At 53.0% G+C, this 19,173-nt stretch overlaps 1 protein-coding gene across 14 annotated transcripts in view; it reads right to left on the bottom strand.

Annotated features, from left to right (window-relative positions):
- Nucleotides 1-19,173, bottom strand: part of DAB2IP (DAB2 interacting protein) — a 210,444-nt gene that overhangs the window by 30,754 nt on the left and 160,517 nt on the right. For 11 of the 14 annotated variants that reach the window (XR_011804050.1, XM_027470777.3, XM_072025527.1 and 8 more), the window contains 3 exons: nucleotides 9,427-9,580; nucleotides 3,438-3,536; nucleotides 674-1,228 (listed from right to left, as the gene is read on the bottom strand). Coding sequence is in view for 13 of the 14 variants with exons in the window: in XM_027470777.3 (XP_027326578.2) it covers nucleotides 674-1,228; nucleotides 3,438-3,536; nucleotides 9,427-9,580 (808 nt within the window). In the remaining variant the exon portion in view is untranslated. Of the gene's footprint in view, nucleotides 1-673; nucleotides 1,229-3,437; nucleotides 3,537-9,426; nucleotides 9,581-15,660; nucleotides 15,764-16,019; nucleotides 16,039-17,073; nucleotides 17,469-19,173 lie in introns of those variants that run through there. The other 3 variants (XM_021278680.4, XM_072025528.1, XM_038188022.2) reach the window with 3 other exon arrangements.

Below are 19,173 nucleotides of genomic sequence, written 5' to 3'. Positions count from 1 at the left end.
GCATTTCCAGCTCTGCTCAACTGCCCTTGCTCTCACCAACCAGCCACTACCAGGAGTAGTGGCCCAATAAACTGAATTTCCACCGCTCACAAACTGGCAGCATCAACCCCGCAGCACGTCCTGCCCGGGAGCACCCCACAACCCTTCCTGCGCTGCTGCCCCCATCACGTCTCCCTTCTGAAAGCAGCAGAACAGACCCCCAGGGCTCGGAGCTTGCTCAGAACCAGGCATGCCTGGAGGCTCACTTTGCTCCGAAATTCTCATGGCCCTGCTGGCTCCCACTTGGTGCCGCAGCGCAGCCGTGGGGAACCTGCTGTGTTTCCACAGGAACGCCCAGCACTGCAGGCTGCTCAGCTTAAGCCAACGTTGCTTACATTTCATCCCCCAAAACTGCCTTCTTGCTTGATGTTTGTGCTGGTTTATAGAATAAGTCTGGCCCCTGAGCCTCCAAAGTAGGGAAAAAGGACGTGGGTTGGCATCTTGTGGTCCCATCGACCTCTTTACTAATTAAGCAATTCACAGTGCACACGCTACCGAATTCTTTGCAATAAAAAGCAAAAATTACAGAGTATTAACGATGGCTGAGCCCAACTAACATGTTGACTCCCTGCAGCCCAACCCAGGAGCCTGCCCCTGCTCATCTCATGGGAGCGTGCAGATGGCGCAGCCTTACCTTGGCCTTGCCTGTGCTCTGCAGGATGTGCACCAGCGCAGACGCCATCTCCTCTTTGTTCTTCACGCTCAGCGAGGGCTCCAGCACCGAGCACAGCACCATGTAATTGTTAGTGATGTACTCGGCAAACTCCTTGTACATCTCCATGGGGAGGATGCTCATACTCTGGTAGCGTGACTTGATGCGGATCATGGGCCCCGGGGACTTGCCCTTCCCGGGGTTGGGGCTGACCACGGGGTACCATTTCTCCACAAACTGCCGGCCCGTGACGGAGCTGACAGGGATGTTCACCTGTCCGATGAAATTGGTCTTGTCCTTCTTTTTCTTCTTGTCAGTCTCTTTGTATAAGTGCACCGTAATGTTTTTGAGCGATGGGAGGTTATTAAATTCAAAGTGCTCCCCCCAAAAGACATTATCAGTTTTCAATTTACAGGTAGTTCGTGCATAAAGAACGTCATCCAGGCATAATTCACACAAGTACTTTTTCTTAGCTGGCAGGTCCTTGGCTTCAATAATCCATAACTTTAACATATTCTCTACCCTTCTGCTGTTGTCCTAGAAAAAAAAGATGCAAAGAAAAAAAGGTCAAGAAAAAAAAGACAACAAAGCCACGCACAACAAAACTGGAGATATGAGTTAATTATTTTGGATGGGCTAAATGAGCACAAGCTTAATTACATTTTATTTTAAGGAAATACTGGCTCTCAGGAATTTGCATAATAATGCTACTTATGTTAATTTTCCAAATATCACCGTGCTCTCCATGTCTGCTGGTGCCAATTAATAAAGGAAACAAGGGAGATAAAACCCGTCCAAATCATAAATGTTCCATGTCCAATTCACTGCCAAGAGGACCTCAAAAGAAACCTGGAAGAAAGAACCTCACCGATAACTAATGGCTGCTGCAAAACAAGCTACGTTACAGGTACCACAAAGCCACCTCCCCTCGCAGTCCAGCTGCTTTGCAGCAGCACTGGAGTACATTTTCTGGACCGCATCAGAGCAACAACAAAGGGATCTGAACGCACACTCAGGGATCTCCTCGTCCGTGGCTGGAACACAACCACCTCTGGCATGGGAAGAGGCTTTTGCAAAACTTCACAATATTTAAGGGCACAAGTCCAGAGCATTGAACTAAAACATCAAGAGGAATGATGGGACACAGAGTGAGTCACGCAGTGGACTCATTACAATTCAGAAATAGAGATTTGGCTTGAGATCATTTAAACAACAATGCAGCAAAGGATACCGCGGCTCTTCAGCGGCTCCCCAGCCATGCTGACCTCGCCCTGGAGGAACATCCAGGGGCATCTGCTGCAGCAGCGACTACAGAGATAAAGCACTCGCAGCTGAACTGCTCCTGGGGCTGCAGTAACCTGTTTTGTCTAGGAGCCCTCACTGAAAGAGCAACACCGTGGCTTACCCTGCGCAGCTTCGGAGGCTGGGCAGGAACGTTTCTGCTGGGAGCCCACAATGGGGTACTGTGGGTTCAGGAAGTACACACAGGAACTACACAAGAACATTGAATTCCTAATAGAAATATCAAGTCAGATACTGAGAGTTTATTGTCTACGAACTCAAACAAAGATGGAAAGTTAGCCATCAGCTAATGGCATGTTTCGAGATGAGGGCATCTTTCCAAATGAATTTCCACTGAACACCACATCTCAAAGCCATCCTGACGTGTCCAGCCCTCCCTCACATTCCCGGGACTTTGCTCATGGTGTGATGCTCCAAACCTCACACAGCTCGTTCAGGACATTATTGCCGGGCTGCTGTGCTCGGAAAGGCACTGGAGTCACTGAGCTGCACGTGCAGGAACACGCTGCAGGGGCAGAAGCCCCCTCTCCCCTCTGGCACTCCCATGCTGACACTGAAGGAAATCTCTTATCCCGACTAGGAGAAATGAGCTCGGACACAGAGGGCTCCTTTAGCAGCCTGCCAGGCCCAGACCTAACCTGTACACAGTTGTGTGTCTGATGCCTGGGATTAATTTACAGGATCCCATCATTTGTGTCTTCTCTGATCAGCAGAAAGTGACTTGTTGATGGAGCTCATCAGCTGTGAAATCCTGCAGCTGATTAGTCCTGATCAATCTCTGTTAGCTAATTCTAGTGCAGAGAGGGAGAAGCAGCTGTAGGCTTTATTTGAGGAGGTACTCCAGTCTTAGTGGGCCATAAAAACACATATTGGGCATCCCTGTGTTCAGTGAAGAGAAAGATTTGTTTCTGGATATCTTGCACGGGATGGTTTTGCCACCCTCAACTGCCTGTAGAAGCTAAAGCTACATTTCACTACTGCCTCAAAGAACGTGCTGCCGTGTGCCACCTAAATTTCTCCATCACTGGAGCAGACCCTGCAAGTACTACCAGAGTCAGGGAATGTGGCATGTGAACTTCTGACTATTCCGCCTTGTAACTTTGCTGGCAGCTACCGGCCATCTGTCCCAGCAGTGCTGGGAGCTGGGAAGTCCTACTTGAGTGGCAAGTATCATTAGTAACAGAGCAGGGCTGAAGATTCTTCAAGTCTGATCATTTCACAGCAACAGCTGAAGCAGCATGTGCTGAGAAAAGAGGAAAGAAATAATTGGCACTTTCACGTAAATATAATTGTGGAAGAAATGGAAATATGGAAAAAGGCTGACCCACAATTACACTTACTCACTAAAATGACAATACGTCCCCTGCTGCTACTATGCACTGGGCTATAAAATGTAATAACGAGGAACTGAACTACAGCAGAGGCAATTCCTCAAAGCCACTACCTTATTTGGGTGCACGGCACGCCGCAGGTTTTCCATCCATTTATCTCGCTCTGCTGCAGAACGACACGAGAAGCACTTACTTCCTGATGAAGTCGTCACCTACAGGGAAAGGAACAGGATTATGTCTTGACCAGCACACTGCAGACTGTGATACGGGGGAGAGGGGGAGTTAGGAAAGGTGCTAGTGGATTTTTTTCTTTTTTTAAGTAAACAGCTTTACCCAAGCATGAAGCAACAGCCCCTAAGGCTACCAGGAAAACAGGGCAACTCTGTTTGTCACAGAAATAATCATGGAAGCAAATTCCAATTACTTCTCCTCTTCCACACCAGAAAACACAAGATAATGGCCCCGTGCATGTGATGCTTTAAACCACCAAGCTCCTCAACTGAGAAGAGTGCAAATCCTTAAATGAACTAAAGATAAACTGCAACCACTTGGCATCCCTCCAGATTCAGCCCAAAACTTGTAGTTGGAACAACCCAGCCCTTGCTTTTGGAAGAACACCAGGCCCCGGCAGGCTGGATTCTTGCTGTCCCCCCCTCCACGTCCTGCTCTGGAGGCCTTGCTGTGAAGAACATGGGGCTGAGGACACGCACCACACTGCTGAAGGGCCGGAGGCAGTCCTGTGCTCCCCTCACTGGCTCCCCTCAGCCAGCCACAAAGCCCTCAGCCGGCTGCTCTCCCTTCTCTGTACCCTCTGGATTTGGTGATGCCCAGAAATACTCTTTCTGTCCATCTCTGGCTTGCCAGCAGATGGGCCTGGTTAGTACCTGAGGAACTCCCTCCGAGTTTCACTGCCAGCAGGCACGCCGCAGAGCTCTGTGCGCGCCGTATCGCCTGGCAGTGTGCGTGTTTACACCCTGCACATCGCTTATCTGCTTCTGGGAGACACGATCTCCTCTAATTTCATACATCTCCCCGAACCTGTCCTTACAAGCAGGGCTGGCACTCGCTTCCATTCATCACTAGCTAACCTCAGCCGTGAGCTGAGCACATCCCTGTGCACAAAGACATCTCCGCACCAGGACAACACGGCGAGAGGCCTGGCCTGCTTTTTCACAGCAAATGCAAGAAATCTCCCCACGCTTGATATCCCCCAAGTTCTCTCCTTCAGGCAGACACTCTTCCCTGTCCTTAATGCATTCATTCTGTCCTGCAATACTAATATTCTTTGGGGCACACGTTGTCTTCCATTTCTAAGAAAAGACGACTCCATATTACTAGGCACAATAGTATGATCTTTTCAGCATCCTTTCACGCTTCGATGTTTCCCATTTCTTCAAAGTTTCCCATCACAAACGTGGCCTGTTTCATCCCGTTTGCTGCTCCTGTCAACCTCTGTCCCTGAACAAACAAGCTTCTGGTGGCGCAGGAGATGTACCACTCACAAAAGCAACTGTCCATGGTGTGTGACACCTTGCCCTGCCCATGGTGTGGCTGCTCCATATTTTGATCCTTTTCTCAGCAGAGCTCCTACAACAGCACTCCAGATGAGCACGGCCATACACCCGCATGGTGATGACACCCAGGAAGAAGCCACGCGCAGCTGCATCGCTGTGATGTGCTCCAAAACTGCTCAGACAAGAACCTAACAATGCAGAACTTGAGCCCTGGCTTGTTTGGTCCTCAAATTCAGCTGTGCAAGACTCAATATCAGCTGTGTTCAAATCCAAAGCATCACAGCCCTGAACACTGCTGGGACAGCCACACCACCCTGAGGGTTTCTGTACCCCAGAGTGAGAAAAAACCCTCCCACTGGCACTGAGTGAGGTCCACTGAATTCAGTCCTCCTTAGAAATCAGTTAATAGAAGTGTAATAGGTCAAATATACTTTTCAGTAACTCTACCATTAGTCCATTTCCTCAAAGGCCATTTTTCACACTGTTGTTTAGCTCTTTTGTTTTGATGGGAGTTTGGTATACAAATGAATTTCCCCAAAAAGAGGATTATGGCTTATTTGATTGTTGTGGAAAGATGCTCTCTTAAAGACAAGTTCTCCTTGGTGGCACACATGGATCCCACAGATGCCTAGAGCATTCATATCCAAATAAACAAACATGCAATTTAGCCGTCCTTCTATTGGCTTTGTTAATTAAATGTGTGCGTGTTTTTTTAAACAGCTGCCTGTTTAGCTGAATATCTAATATATTTTCTTGCCACACTTAAGTCAATAGGTTAGCACTGAGTTATCACAGTAAAATTTATGATTCAATTCCCAAACAATTACTGATCAACTAATCATTCAAAAGCTACACAAGACTATCTGTTCACCCAAGTGAGAGAAGATAAAAGTCCTCATGGCAGGTAGGAAGCCTTCTGGATCTGCTGGGAGGTGAAAGTCCTATCTACCATGTGTGACCAAAAATGGCATTTTCCACCAATCTGCAATAATCTTTTGGCTTTCAGCTCTGACCTAAATATTATATGGTATTGATGATCTTCATGACATATTAATTACCTTGATAAAGAGAGCATTCTTGTCTCAACAAGACTTTGGATGTGCTAAATAACTGTTAAGGTGCAGGATAAACACACGGGTGGGTGATCCCTTAAGTCAGACAAAACCTTGTCATTTCTAAAATGTGTTAGGCACAGCATCCTCAGAGCATATCACAAGGAATCTCACTGGTGTAGCAACAGAGGATGATAACCGAGTTACTAAAGCTGTTTCACTCAATGTGTGCAGGAGATTTTTACAAGTTCAGGCTGGAGCTGACAACCCCATCACACCCCCCGGCACAAGGGCACAGCCTGGGGCAGCCCCGCAGAGCCTGTGATGGCTGACCGGGGTCTGGAGGGCTGTGTGAAAACAGCAACTGCTTACACTGTGGGACTAAACCTCTCCTCTAAATCCTCCCATGCTCAGGCAAGCCCAGGATGAGGCTCCAAGGTTCCAGTTGTAGCAGAGCCATCAGCCCAGTAGTAGCTTTTCCTTCCTCCTGCTCCGCAGCCCCCGGGCAGGAGCTGTGCAGCAGGCCAAGGCTCCGGGCTGCCCTTCCGTCCTGATTCCCATTCCTGGCCCAGGTCACCGGGATCCCACAAATAGCAGAGCCAGGAATAGGCTCTGGGAGTCTGGACTCCCAGTCTCCTGTACGGGGCTAAGCTGCCTCCTGTATATTTAGCACACACAGCATATGCGGCGGCTCTAGATGATTACGCTGACTGGAGGTCTTATAAGGAGAAAGAAGACGGTGCTGAATGACTTTAAAAACTATCACTGAGGAAAACAAGTAAACACTGACTTCCAAGTACTCAGCAAGTCAGAAAAAAAAGCAAGTTTCACAGACCTAAATAAGCAGAAAAAGCCCGATGCAGCACTGAGAAAGCGCTGTGTGAGTGCTGACTCTCCTGGCCCCTGGCGGAGCCGGAGCCACCACACGGCTTCACAGCGGCAGGCCAGGCCGAAGGAGAGAAACAACCCTGCCATAACCTTCATACAGCACGCTGCCTCAACAAACCACTTGCTTTCTCCACTGCAGATGGTTTCAGCACTTCTCTCTCATCTCCAGCCCTTTCCTGTTCAGCTCCCGAGGCTCTGGGCCGCTGTGGCGCGGTGCGGGAGGAGCTGCGTGAGGCGCCTCGTGCTGGGGGTGGTGAGCGGCGGCTGGCCTTGCTGGCACTGTCCTGTGCCCAACCACACCACTGAGAGGAGACAATTTCAGACAGTGTGAGGCTGGCACTGCCCTGCACCAGCAGTGCTGCCCTGATAGCAGAATTGGCTGTTCCTGACAGGCCTCCCTAGGGAACGGATCCACTGGGGCTTCACAGGGCCGGGACCGGGCACAGCATCACCCCACAGCCTCTTCGCAATCCGTTGTGTGGAAAAAGTCTTGTGTCCGTGACTCAGGCAGGCCCTTCTCACTTGACATTTCTTGTCCGGGGCTCATTTTCCAGGACAACAGCATGAGTTCCTCACTCTTATGTGTTCCAACACACGGCAGTGTCGTGGCCCAAGCAGCTGCTTCAGTTTTCCTCTCGGCTTCCCACAGACCTGACCCAGAGCTTTCGTAGTTCCACACTGCAGGAATTGCCATGAGTTTCCTGCTCTTTGCTGAGCTTCCACTAAGAAGTGGCAATGGCCTATGCCACATCCTGCCTGTACTTACTGACAGAGCAACGCTGAAGGATTTGGGATTACGGACAGGACCCTCGGGACAGAGGGGATATTTGGGCTCAAGCAGAAGTCTACCTTTCTAGTTTTCTAAAGCATTCTCCAAAGCAAAACAACGAAAGGCAACTTTCAAGCACTGAGGAGCTGCCCGTGCAGTTCTGTCGCTCTGCTTCCAGTGCTGCCTGGTGTGGGGAACCAGGCGCTGGGGCACACAGCGCTCAGCTGCCCGCACCCTGGTTGCTGCCCTCCCGCCGGCGATGCTTACCCTCCGCCTCCACCGGCTGTGCAAGGAGGATTGCGGGCACTGCCCACTGCCCATCAGGGATCCAGAAAGATCTGCAAACTCATTTCACTTCTGACCTGGCGCAGTATTTGAGAGAGGCTCTCCGGAGATGCCAGACCGATGCATTAACACAATGTGCCATTTAGCTCTCACCTAAGCGCTTCCCTCTGGAGCTTGTTGATGAGTAACCATCAGTTACAAATCAATGCCCCTTTTGTTTTCCAGCATTCTTCCTTCACTCTGCAGGATTTGCAGAACAGCAATTAACATGTTCTTTTTTTTTTATGACTCTTCTTTATCCAACTCTCACTTAAAAATGGAATTTTCTTCCTCCTTACAAGTGCATGACTTGTGTAATTTCCCTCTCAGTCAACTTCTACAAGTACTGTTCATATCCCTTCCCCTTCTCTTGTGTGCTGAACAGAATTGGTAAACAACTCTTATATTATGGATGTCACATCTATTTTCCATCTAGCTTCATTTTATCTTTCTTGAGTGGAATGTAATAGAGGCCATATAATTTACAAAACTGTTCTCCTCCTGACCTGCCACACTTGCTCAATTCTACAGAGAATGAGCAGCACTGGAAAATTTATATCTCAACCCACGCCCTCAACTTCAGAGTTCATGTTTGGGGCTATTTTTTGGTCAGACTGCTTCTGTATTACGCACTTGTATTTTAAGAAATGGTTATTTTAATTCATTTATTTCAAACTGTTCTAATTTCAGTAATGTAAAAATATTCATCTGTCCCATTTGACTCCTCTTGGACACTGACAGTGCTGTCTTCACATGCCTCTGCCCATCCTAGGAATGCATTCCCATCAAATCTTACAGTGCAACCCAAGCACGGCTATATGGTTTATCTACTTGCTGATGTCCAAGTACAAACAGATTACCTTCTCTTCACAGAAACACAAGTATCAACCACCTTATTACTGTAAGAAAGCCACTTCCCAGTTCTATATGCAGGTGCTGCCATAAGCAATAAGGCTTTTCTGTCCATGATGCAGGGCAAACAATTCCCAAGAGGCACTGCCTTATGCTATCCAACTACAATCTTGTTTGTATACGTCCCACAACCTCCTGCTAGCACAGACCTAGCCACGTGCCATAAAAGATGCAAATATCCATTAAAAAAAAAACACACTGAAATATAGATTTTTTTAATTACCCAGAGAAGTGAAGCTTGAGATTTCTAGACAAAATCCTCAACACTCCCACTAATAGCTGTAGGCTATCTTTGTGACCACGTATAAGATCTTTGCACACACAGAACTGCGACGAGCACTTTCTGCTATCTGCATGAACATAAACTACAAATTTAAGCTCTGCTAATGCAGGTTTCTAAGTAGCCCGGCACCTGTGCCAGGAGCAAGCCCTGCTGCGACAATGGTTATAAGGCAAAGAGCTCATTGCTCTGATTTGCGGGTGTGCTTCTCCTTGGAATTATGAAGTAATTTTCTGCCCGTGGAACGGTGTCTGTGTAACAATTCAGAGCAGAAGCGTTTTGTAACAGCGAGAGCCCAAGACGTGATCCCGCACCCGGCTCCCCAGCCAGCCCTGCTACACGGCGTACAGAAACGCTCCTTACCTCGAAGCAGTAGTCTTGTCCCAGGATGCTACTGTGGACCGGCTTGATGACCACTTCTTCCTCCATGCTGAGATCCAGAGCCTCAACAGCACTACTGGGACTGAGCAAAGACTCGTGGGAGCGCGATTCTTTCAGCCTCGGCATTAGATGGGATCTGGAGGAAAAATGCAGCCGTATCAGTGGATGCCTTCCTGCCCAGAGAAATGATTCAGCCCATCTGTTAGCAACAACTGCAGAATATTCCTGTGAACTTTATGCCACGAGATAACAGAGGGCCCAGAATAGCATCCCCCTGTGCGCAGGGACTCTTCTCCCCCTCCAGAAACACATCCAGCTATATCATGGATGCAGACAGTGTGGATCCACGCTCTGTAACCAACAATCCGAGGGCTTGCGCGCTCCATCCGATTGTTACACACATCCCCAGGATGGGGAGAGTGTGGAAAATAAGGCCATGATAGCCCTATCGATTGATCTAAATGCTCTGGAGTCCCACTGGCAGCATTTAGCAGCGGGGAGCTCACAGACAGCAAGCAGCACACCATTTTCAGAGACAGCCAATACAATCAATGGTGCTGTAACTCTTAAAGCAAAATCAGAGAGCTCGAGGGGAGGGAAAAAAAAAAAAAAAGAAAGATAGCTAGGTACTCCCAGGGAAAACACAACACAACCATAAAGCGGTGAGGGAAAAAATAACTTGAGAGCAGAGGGAGCAGTTGCTTTCTCTATAGTCTGCACCGTGTAAAATGTTCCTGTGCAAGCCAGCCCACAAAAGCTGTGATCCCAGCAACTCTGACCTTTAAAACCTCTGGCAAACACTTCGGGGTCTTCCAAAGAGAACATGTGTCCATCTGTCTGTCTATAAGGAGTATGCTGCCTTATTCAGAGGCGCGGAAGGACAGAAATAAGGGGAGTTTGAGATATTCTCAGCGCAGTCTTTTACGAGCAGAACAACAAAGCTCCCAATATTCTCTATCAGATTGCTCTGCCTGTGCGTATTGAGTTTTGTCAGTCTCCAGAACACAGCTGACCAGAACACAGGGAAATGTCAATAGTGCATGCAAAATTCATAGTTTCCAGTGACTCACACGCCAAGCTCAATCTAGAAAAAGCCAAAGCCAAGTCTAAGATAAACAGCGCTGGGAGATAAAAAGGTGCTCCTCGAGCTTTGCCATTAAGATTCAGGCCATCGATAGATCCCGAGGTGATGAAGGATCAGCCTGCAGCTGGGAATAGGAAAGGGACAGCTCTGAGGGCTGCAGGCCACCCCTCGTGCAGCTGCTCAGGGGACAAACAGCCCCCAGACGTTAAAAGCCTTGGGTTACTACAGACCTGTATGGGGTCAGAAGCGGTGGCTTAGAAGCACCAAGGCTCTCCATCCCATTAGCAATTCTCTGAGTTGCCTTCTCACCCCACACCTCTATTGCAAATAAATTGATCTTTAGGAACTGAGTGCAGTCATTTCCCAGTACTTTGTGGCAATTTTGCACTATTTTCACAGAGAAGGATCCATACCCTTTTCCTTTGAGTGATACTGTAAGTGAACTCTAATAGGGGAAGATAGATCAAGAGTAGATAGATCAAGTTGTCCTGGGTGCTGAGTCCAGGACTGATACCTGGTAGCTCAAGAACTGCCAACACAGACCTGATAACCTCAGACTCGAGGCATTTATGGAAAGTCTTATTTCTGCAATTTGCAGATGAAATTAGAAGAGCTAAGTAACCAAGCTGGGACTTGCCTTTTTGTGTGGGCACATATAAATATTGATAATTTCAACCTACAACTGAGGAACTACGTACTGTAACGCACCGAGCTGGACTGCTTCACGCTGGCATAAGAATTTTTGCTGACATTAAAACAAAACAAGTCTATTCAAAATCACTGCAGCTGCAAGGCCACGGGTGGGAATGCAGATGTGCAAGGCAAAGTATCACCAAGCAGGAGTTTCTCAGGACATTCTCACCAGATTCATCAAACGCTTATTTCTATCTCCCCGTACTCTGCTGTGTATCTCCGGGTATTCTAAAATTAACAGGATTTTCTTAGACACAGGAGTATTTGGGGGGTGCTTCCCTAGGCAGGACGCGTTCCCTGGCTGTCTTTTCCTCCCGATCAGCAGATCAGATCCGACCCAGGTCAGCACCACCAGCACTCCTCACCAGATGCTGCGCTGCATGGAGGAGCGCTGTAGGTCTCAAACCAGCCCTAAATGGCGCAGCATCTGTCTGCGTCTCACGAGCTAAATGGGGAGATGTCATTAATTAGAGGCTCTCGTTGGAGATCGCAGCGGAAAGGCTGAGGTCCTTCTGCCAGAGGAAGCCCTGGCAGAGGGGGAGCGCTGCCTGCGTGGGGGCTCCCAGGGCAGCGTCTGGATCCCCCCCCAGCACCCCCAGACCTGCCCTGGCGCCGCGGTGTCGCTCCTTACTCTGAACACCCCGATCCGGAGGAGAAAGCATTTCTCCCACCCGTTATAAGGAACGTGACATCCGTGGCACGATCCCATTTCCTGGAAGACGTCTGCCAGGCCCTGTCACAGCTCCCACACTCCCTGCTGTAGGGACAGCACAGGGACGGTCCCGCAAAGGTCACACGCTGCTCCCTGACTTGTGGGGTGAGGACATTCTCCTCTCTGAGAGCCTTCAGCCCCCCCAAACACGGGGAGGAGGCGGCTCTGTGCAGTCCCTGGAGAGGCCTCGGAGCACCGACAGCTCTGCCCCTGCTGCTGCGGTCACTCAGGCCTGCAGGGCTTGGGGCAAGGACAACTTACTGGGTGACAGATGGCAAGAAGTGCAGAAATAATAGTAAAAAAATAAATAAAAAAAATAACAACATCCTGGCTTACAGGAGCTGATCAAATTCAGTTCCTACACCTTTGTTTTAATATGGTGGGAGCGTCCAGCTGCCCGGAGATGTCTCACAGCAGGAAGCCCTCCTTCCAACCAGCACATTCAGTTCCTTTTGCCGTGGGCCTTATTTTAATCCCCTTCTACATGCCTAAAGTTCAGTTGAAATGAAGGAGGGAAAAAAAAAAAAAATCTCATAAAACAGCACATTAGTTCTAAAGAGAAATAACATTCCTGCTACTGGCACTGACCTGGAGAGTCCCGCACAGAGGCAGACGTTGCTGGTTATTAAAGGAGGAGGTTTACTGCCCCAGAGCAACGAGTGAGGGTTGTTGTTCTAAATAATAAAAGCCATAAAGCACTGCCACGTGAGGGGACGCTACGCCCCTCTGCCTGCTTCCCTCATAAGCAGCCAGAATTAGGGATGTCAGGCCAGGACTGCACCCCCAGCCCAGGCAGGACTTTGGATATTGGGGACGAAGCATGGGGCCAGAAGCCGTCCTCATCAACTGCGGGGCCGGGCCCTCAGCACCGGGCACAGGAACCGTCCGTCTGCCAGCAGGACCAGCAGGGCTGCTGGGGAATTCAGGCCCCGTGCTCCCTCAAGAGCAAAGATCCTCACCGAGGCTACCAGGAGGGAAGATGTGCAGGGCCTGTCTACACAGAATTAGTCTGGAATAGGTCTCGTGTGTGAAACTCGTACGCTCTTATTCCAGAATTGCTTTCTTGTGAAGACAAGCCCTCAAAGGGGCAACCCCAACAGTTTTCATTTCAGGACTTCACCTGCCTGAAACCACGCAGCTGCTGACTTGTGTGGTTTTCTGATGGAAATTTTCCTGATACTTTTGAAAGACAGAAGCGAACCGGGAACCTGGCTGGCTAGCTGCAGAGAGGGGGAGCAGACACAAAACGTAAAATGCAGAAGAAAAAAAAGCTAAGAACCTTTCTTAAATCTTCTATTCTGCTGTGAAAGCAGAAGCAGATTGGGGAATCCTGAGGGAAGTCCAGGCCCCGCATTGAAGATGTCCCGTTAATACCAGCTGCGGTCGGCCACTGCGACATCAACGCCCCGCTGCCAGCGAGGCCGACAGCGCCCAGCTTAAGGTCCGGAAGGATCGGATCTCCTAAATGACAGCCGTGACCCTGGGCACGTTTCCAGGTCACATCCATTCACCGTACACAGGTTTTCAGGGGCGAACAGCTCTGCTCTGACCCCCGGGGCAGCCCTCGTCCCCTCGCCGCCCTCCGCAGGGGTCCTGCGGGCACAGACACAGCCGGGACCCGCCTGCAGCGTCGGCACAATTTCGAGCTGTCCCCAGCCCGGGGATTAGGCTGTGTTATGACTGAGAACAAAGTGGGCGACTGCACCAAACTATCTGCAGCCTCAGAGAGGAGAAGGCTGCCAGCGGGGCAGACGGGCACACCGTCCCCTCCAGCTTCACCAGAGGCACAAATTTGGGTGCTGGGGAGCTGTGCGGTGTGGACTGGAGCTGGGAGCCTCACTGCTGCACAGCCCCAGAGGCTCAGAGGTGCCATGTCCTCCAGCAGCAGACACCAACGGGGCTCTCCTAAACCTCGGTCTCCCAAGCCCCCCCCAGCCTCACAAGCAGTGCCCGTGTGAAACCCCAGGGCCCGGCACCGCTTCCTGCTAACCTCTTGGCCGCTGCCGCAGCTCTCATCCACTCCTGCCCTCGTGCCTCATCCTGCTGAGAGTGTTGCTTCGATTTAACAAATAAATATCCAAGTGTTGTTATGGGAATCACCACGAGGAACAGCAGAACTGAACTTGTGTGCTCCCAGAAGACATGGGAATGTTTTTTTTCCCCTGTACGTCTGGGTGAAGTCCCCACAAGCGCTCTGCATGCGGCGCTGCGTCCTCCCAGTACTGCAACGTCCATGTTCTGCTAATCCGAGCTTTCCCCTCTGCTCTCTGACCTCCAGCCGCTGATCTGTGCCACGGATGTGCCGCCGTGGGCTGAAGCAGATGCCCCACAGCCCTTGGGATCTCCGGGCACAGGCTCAGGGAGCACCAACCAGGGCGCTCACCACCGGCAGCTGCGTCACGTTGCCCTCACTGCACAACACCTTCACCCAGCCAGACAAAGGACGTGTAATTAAACTTATTAATGGCTGCCCTTGTTTTTAGGCTGTTCTCAGTTTCAGCTGGCAGCAGGATTAATTACATTCAGGAGGACTCTGTCAGCTCAGACCAGGTTCCAGGTTTTGTTTTTGCCCTGCTGAAGGGTGATTTAGCTCACGACGTTCACCTGGGCAGGGGCTGTGCTGGGCCAGCAGTGGCCACAGCCAGGTTTGCCAGAGCCAACCTGTCAGTCCAGCAGGGTACGAGCAGCAAGGACACCAGCGGGTTTGCAACATGCAACATGAGAGGAGCTGCAAAAGCAAGCAAAATGGCTCGAGAGCAAGGAATAAACATGGATCAGAAATGCTGCTCGACTTTCAATACTCAAGCACGATAAGCTAGAGGAGCAACTTCTCCCTCCTTTCCGAGAGCACAGCGGGACCACCATTTCTCTCTTTCAACAGTAACCAATGCTTCCATATAAAATACGACCTTTTCTTCCCACGTTAGGCTAAATCGGCATCTATTAATAGCGTCACATCTGTGGACAGCTGATACAGAGGACGCAGAGCCACCGCTCTTTGGAATTCGGACCCCAGGCCTGCCCATTCCCATGGCACCGGGAGCCTCCGGAGCAAGGAGGAGCAGGACGGCGGCGGCAGCCACTGGAGCAAGGACGGGGAGCGCAGGCAGCAGCAGCAGGACCATGGCAGAGCCTCCCGGTGCCCTGCCACCGCCCATGGGCACCGGCGAGGTCGGGGCGCTCCCCACCTGCACCCCACATCCACGGGCTGGGAGGAGGGTGGGGGTGAAGGCTTTGGGTTTTTGCCTATGAAATCGTGCTCAGCCTAACTCAGGAGGCAGGATCCGAGCGAGAAAAAAGCCGGGCAGGATCTCTCCTCCTGGATCAGCCGCAAGGAAAGCAAAGTCGCAAGCTCCCTCCTTCTGCGCCACGGCCCCAGCTCCGGAGCCCGGCCGCGGGCCGTTGCCTAAGGCAGCGGGGATGTTTTAATAAATAACGCTGGGAACAAAATGCCTCGCACACAGCGCTGCTAAAAATACAACGCCGGGCGCGGAGGAGCCCACGGGGAGCTGCGGGCCCCACGGGCAGGGACCGGGACCGGGACCGGGCGGCTCCGCCACGGGGCTGCGGAGCCCGGAGCCTGCGGGGGAGGCGCAGGAACCGCGGGGGGACCCCGGGGACAGCACCGGGGGGCGCGGACACCCGCAGGGCACATGCACGGCCCCGGACCCCCCCCCCGCCCCGCACACCCCCATCCCCTCCCCATCCCCACCGCCCCGCTGCTCACCCCGCGGGCCCGGCCGGGCTGGGGCCGCCCCATGCCGCGCTCCCCCGGCCCGTCCCGGCCCCGCCGCCGCCGCCGCCGCCGCCCGTCCCCGCCCCGCTCCGCCCCGCTCGGAGCCGCCGCCGGGGCCGCGGGATTGGCTGCGCTGTAGCTGGGCAGAGCGCCCCGGGGCCGCCGCCGCCGCCCTCCCCGGGCCCCCCCCCGGTACCCCCCGGATCCCCTCCGAGCCCCGGGTCCCCGGTGCCCCGATGCTCCGCAGCCTTTCGCCGCCCGGCTGCGCTCCCCGCGATGCTCGGTACCGGGGATGGAGGCAGCCGCTGCCCGCCCCCGGTGCCCCCCCCGCGCCCAGCCCCGGCACCGACCTGCCCAGCAGCCAGTAGCATTTGCAGCAGCAGCCGGCGGCCCCCCCCTGAGCCATGCCCGCACCCCTCGGCCACGCCGGGGACCCCCCCCCGGGGACCCCTTCCCGGTGGGTGGCAGCCGCCGGGGCCCCGGAGCGCCTCGGGGGGGGCTCAGTGCGGCTTCACCCCCCCGGGGGGCACGGGGCAGGCAGCGCAGCGGGGCCCCCCCGGCCTCGGGCAGCTGACGGAGCCCCCCCGTTCCCCCAGCAGTGCTGCCACTGCCAGCCCGGCGCATCGAAACGCCTCCATGGCTCATGGGGAGCGAAGTGGGACTAAAAGGCAAATGGAAAAGCCCCGAGCGGCACCGGCTGCTGTTTCTGGCTGCTTCCTTTGGCCACTTTTTGGAGGTTACCGACCGTGGCTGCAGCAAATCATAAATCCTGCGGCTCACGCGCGGCTGCTCCGGGGATGAAGCGGGCACCTGGGCGGCATTGGAGGGGAAAATGAGCACAAGGGTGAACAGCCCTAATTAAAACAGCACCAAGTGCTTCCCCAGAGCACAGGGGGCCAGCGGGTCTCAGGAGGACAGGCAGGTGCTGGCCCACAGGCCGGGTTGCTGGGCTGTTCTTGGGATGGTTGTGGGCACCCCGAGTCCTCTGCCCAGCCCCGACACCGCCGTCCCGCAGCGCTGTGCCCCTCTGCCTCCGCGGCCAGCGAGGTGGGCTCCAGCCTCACACGGCTCTGCAGGATCCTGAAGGTTTGGCAGAAAAGCAGCACCGTTGGGCTTCACTAACACGGAGCCCTGGCTGTCACCTAATGCCCCTGGGGTCCTTTTCTTCCTTCCAGGGCAAACCAGTCCCCGCTGTGCTCTGGGGACAACGCCAGCAGCTCACCAGCCACACCAGGACGAGCAGCGTGGGCAGCACAACGCCCCGCTCAGCGCGGCTCCCCCCTTGGCTCCTTAGTGGAGCGCACACAGACCCCTTCCCTTCGCAGTCAGCAGGCAGGGATCTGGATTAAAACATTTTTTTTGCCTTCCCCCACTCCCCCCACCAGCAGTTTGAAGCTCTCTCACCGTTTGCTGGCAGATGCCACGCACAAAGAGAAGCTCGCTGTCCTCGATCTGCTTTTCAGGGCTTCTATAAAGTAGGGCACCAGCATCAACCCAGCGTCAGGTTTTTGATACATCGCTGGAGTAGCCAAAAATAATAACGGGCAGCTTCACTCAATCTTTTCGTTCTCAAATCTGCAGCAGCAGCAGCACAGGGGTCCTTTGTGTGGCGGAGAAGAAATTTGGGATGTGCCAGCCCGAACCCGCTCAGCACCCCCTGGCTGCTCCGTGCCGTGGGCTGGGCTCACCCGCAGCTCCCAAGCAGAGCCCCGGGGTCCTCGCCACAGAGCCATCGGCCCTTCCCCGCCGCCATCGGTGAACACCGGGCTCTGCTCCCCACGTTTCCTTCAGCACCTTATCTCCCTGGCTGCGGCAAAGCGTTAAGGTCAAGTTACAGTTTTACCAAGTGTTTTATCTCTCTGGCACGGCATAAAAATGCAGAACGTGAACTTTGGAACGAGCCCTCGCACTTGCACTGGGTGGAGAGCGGAGCAGACCAAAGTTAGCAGGAAGAGAGCGAAGCCGGCTCCTCTCTGCACCCCAGCGCAGGAATAATTCCCTCTGCATGTTCAGACACATTATTAGGACAAGCTGGAAGGACGCAGGGAACGCAACGCACGCGTGTGTTTGGCCTTCAGCAGGCAGCCAGATGTGCTGGGAACATCGGCTGAGGATGGGGCCCCACGTGGCCCCGTGCCGCTGCCGGGTGGCCAGGGGGAGAGCAGCGAGGGCTGGCCCGAGGGAAGCACCGGTCAAACTCCGGTGTGCCGGGCCTGGAATTTTGCCTGGTCGCTGTCTGTGCACACCCGGGCATCGAGATGAAGTTGTGCACGAGCCCAGAGCCCTGGAGCCCTGTGGTGGCCATCCCGCTGCACATTCGTTCCCCACACTCTCCCCTCCACAAAGCACGAGTGTTTCCTTCCCAAAGGTAATGTGCTGCCGTGCCCGTGTCCCCACGGGCTGCCCCATCGATTGCTCTGTGTTTGGGCTGATGTCCCCAAGCACACGGCTCCTGGGAGCTGCCGTCTGTACCGCACAGGGCACTGATTCCCTCGCCCTTCCCAGCCTCTGGGCTGAGCACACCTGTGAGGCCGGGAGATGCAGCAGAAAACCTCACAGCCAGCTGCTGCTTCCCCTGCCCAAGAGGGCCAGGCAGTGAAGAAGCTGCATGCTCAACTCAGTGCTTAAATGCTGCTGCTGTGAGCATTTCTAGCACCAAAACCAAGCCTGGATGTCAAAGCCTCAGGGGGCTCCCTGCACATCGCTGATCCCCCAAGGGCGGCTGCGTTCAGGGGGCGACCGGCAGGCTGGGAGCAGGCTGGGAGCTGTTATCGTGCTCACGGATGTCTGCATCCTGCCTGCAGCGCTGCATCTGACCTCTCCCCCTTCTCTGCGTTTGCACCTTGTGTTATTTCTGGCATTCCAGCCTCCACCCACACTGTTTAAGAAATGGCATTTGTTGAAGGAAATCGCTGTGCTCCATCAGAGGGCACATAAAACAGTGCCTTCCGTGGGTTATTGGTGTTTTGGTCACAGCTGGACCCAGGGATTGTTATTTGCCTTCGCGGGTCCCTTTCCCTTCTGTGGCTCCTCCTGGCTGCCCAGCTGGGCAGGGAGGGCGCTCACACCAGGTGCTGCCCCAACCTCCTACTGCATTTACCTTTTCGAGCTATTAAACGCAGGGATCTCTCTCTTTTTATTGACTGTGAAGCCGGTTCTCTATGGTCCTGCTGTCTTTCACTCAGGAAAGCCAAATTCCCTAACAACCCTGAAGATTAGGAAATGGAAGGCATTGTGCTCACCCAGTTTTACTCCACATTTACAGTTAAAAGCCTGTTGATGTCGTGGAAAGCACTTTTTGAGAAAGTTCGAGCAACCCCACATTTAAGCATAATTAACGTTGTAAGATGTGTAATTGCACAGCTGGCTTCTTGTCACTGGGTTGCTGCTGAAGTGTTGGGGCTGGGGATAATTATCATTGTGCACCTCTGCCGAAACACTTCTCAGTGTGCCTGCTACAGCCCGTGGCACCACCGAGCAGCACACAGAGCTCACTGCAGGTAC

This window comes from Anas platyrhynchos, chromosome 18, assembly GCF_047663525.1.
Source record: "Anas platyrhynchos isolate ZD024472 breed Pekin duck chromosome 18, IASCAAS_PekinDuck_T2T, whole genome shotgun sequence".
Lineage (NCBI taxonomy): Eukaryota > Metazoa > Chordata > Aves > Anseriformes > Anatidae > Anas > Anas platyrhynchos.
This window is presented reverse-complemented; position numbering and strand designations above follow the sequence as displayed.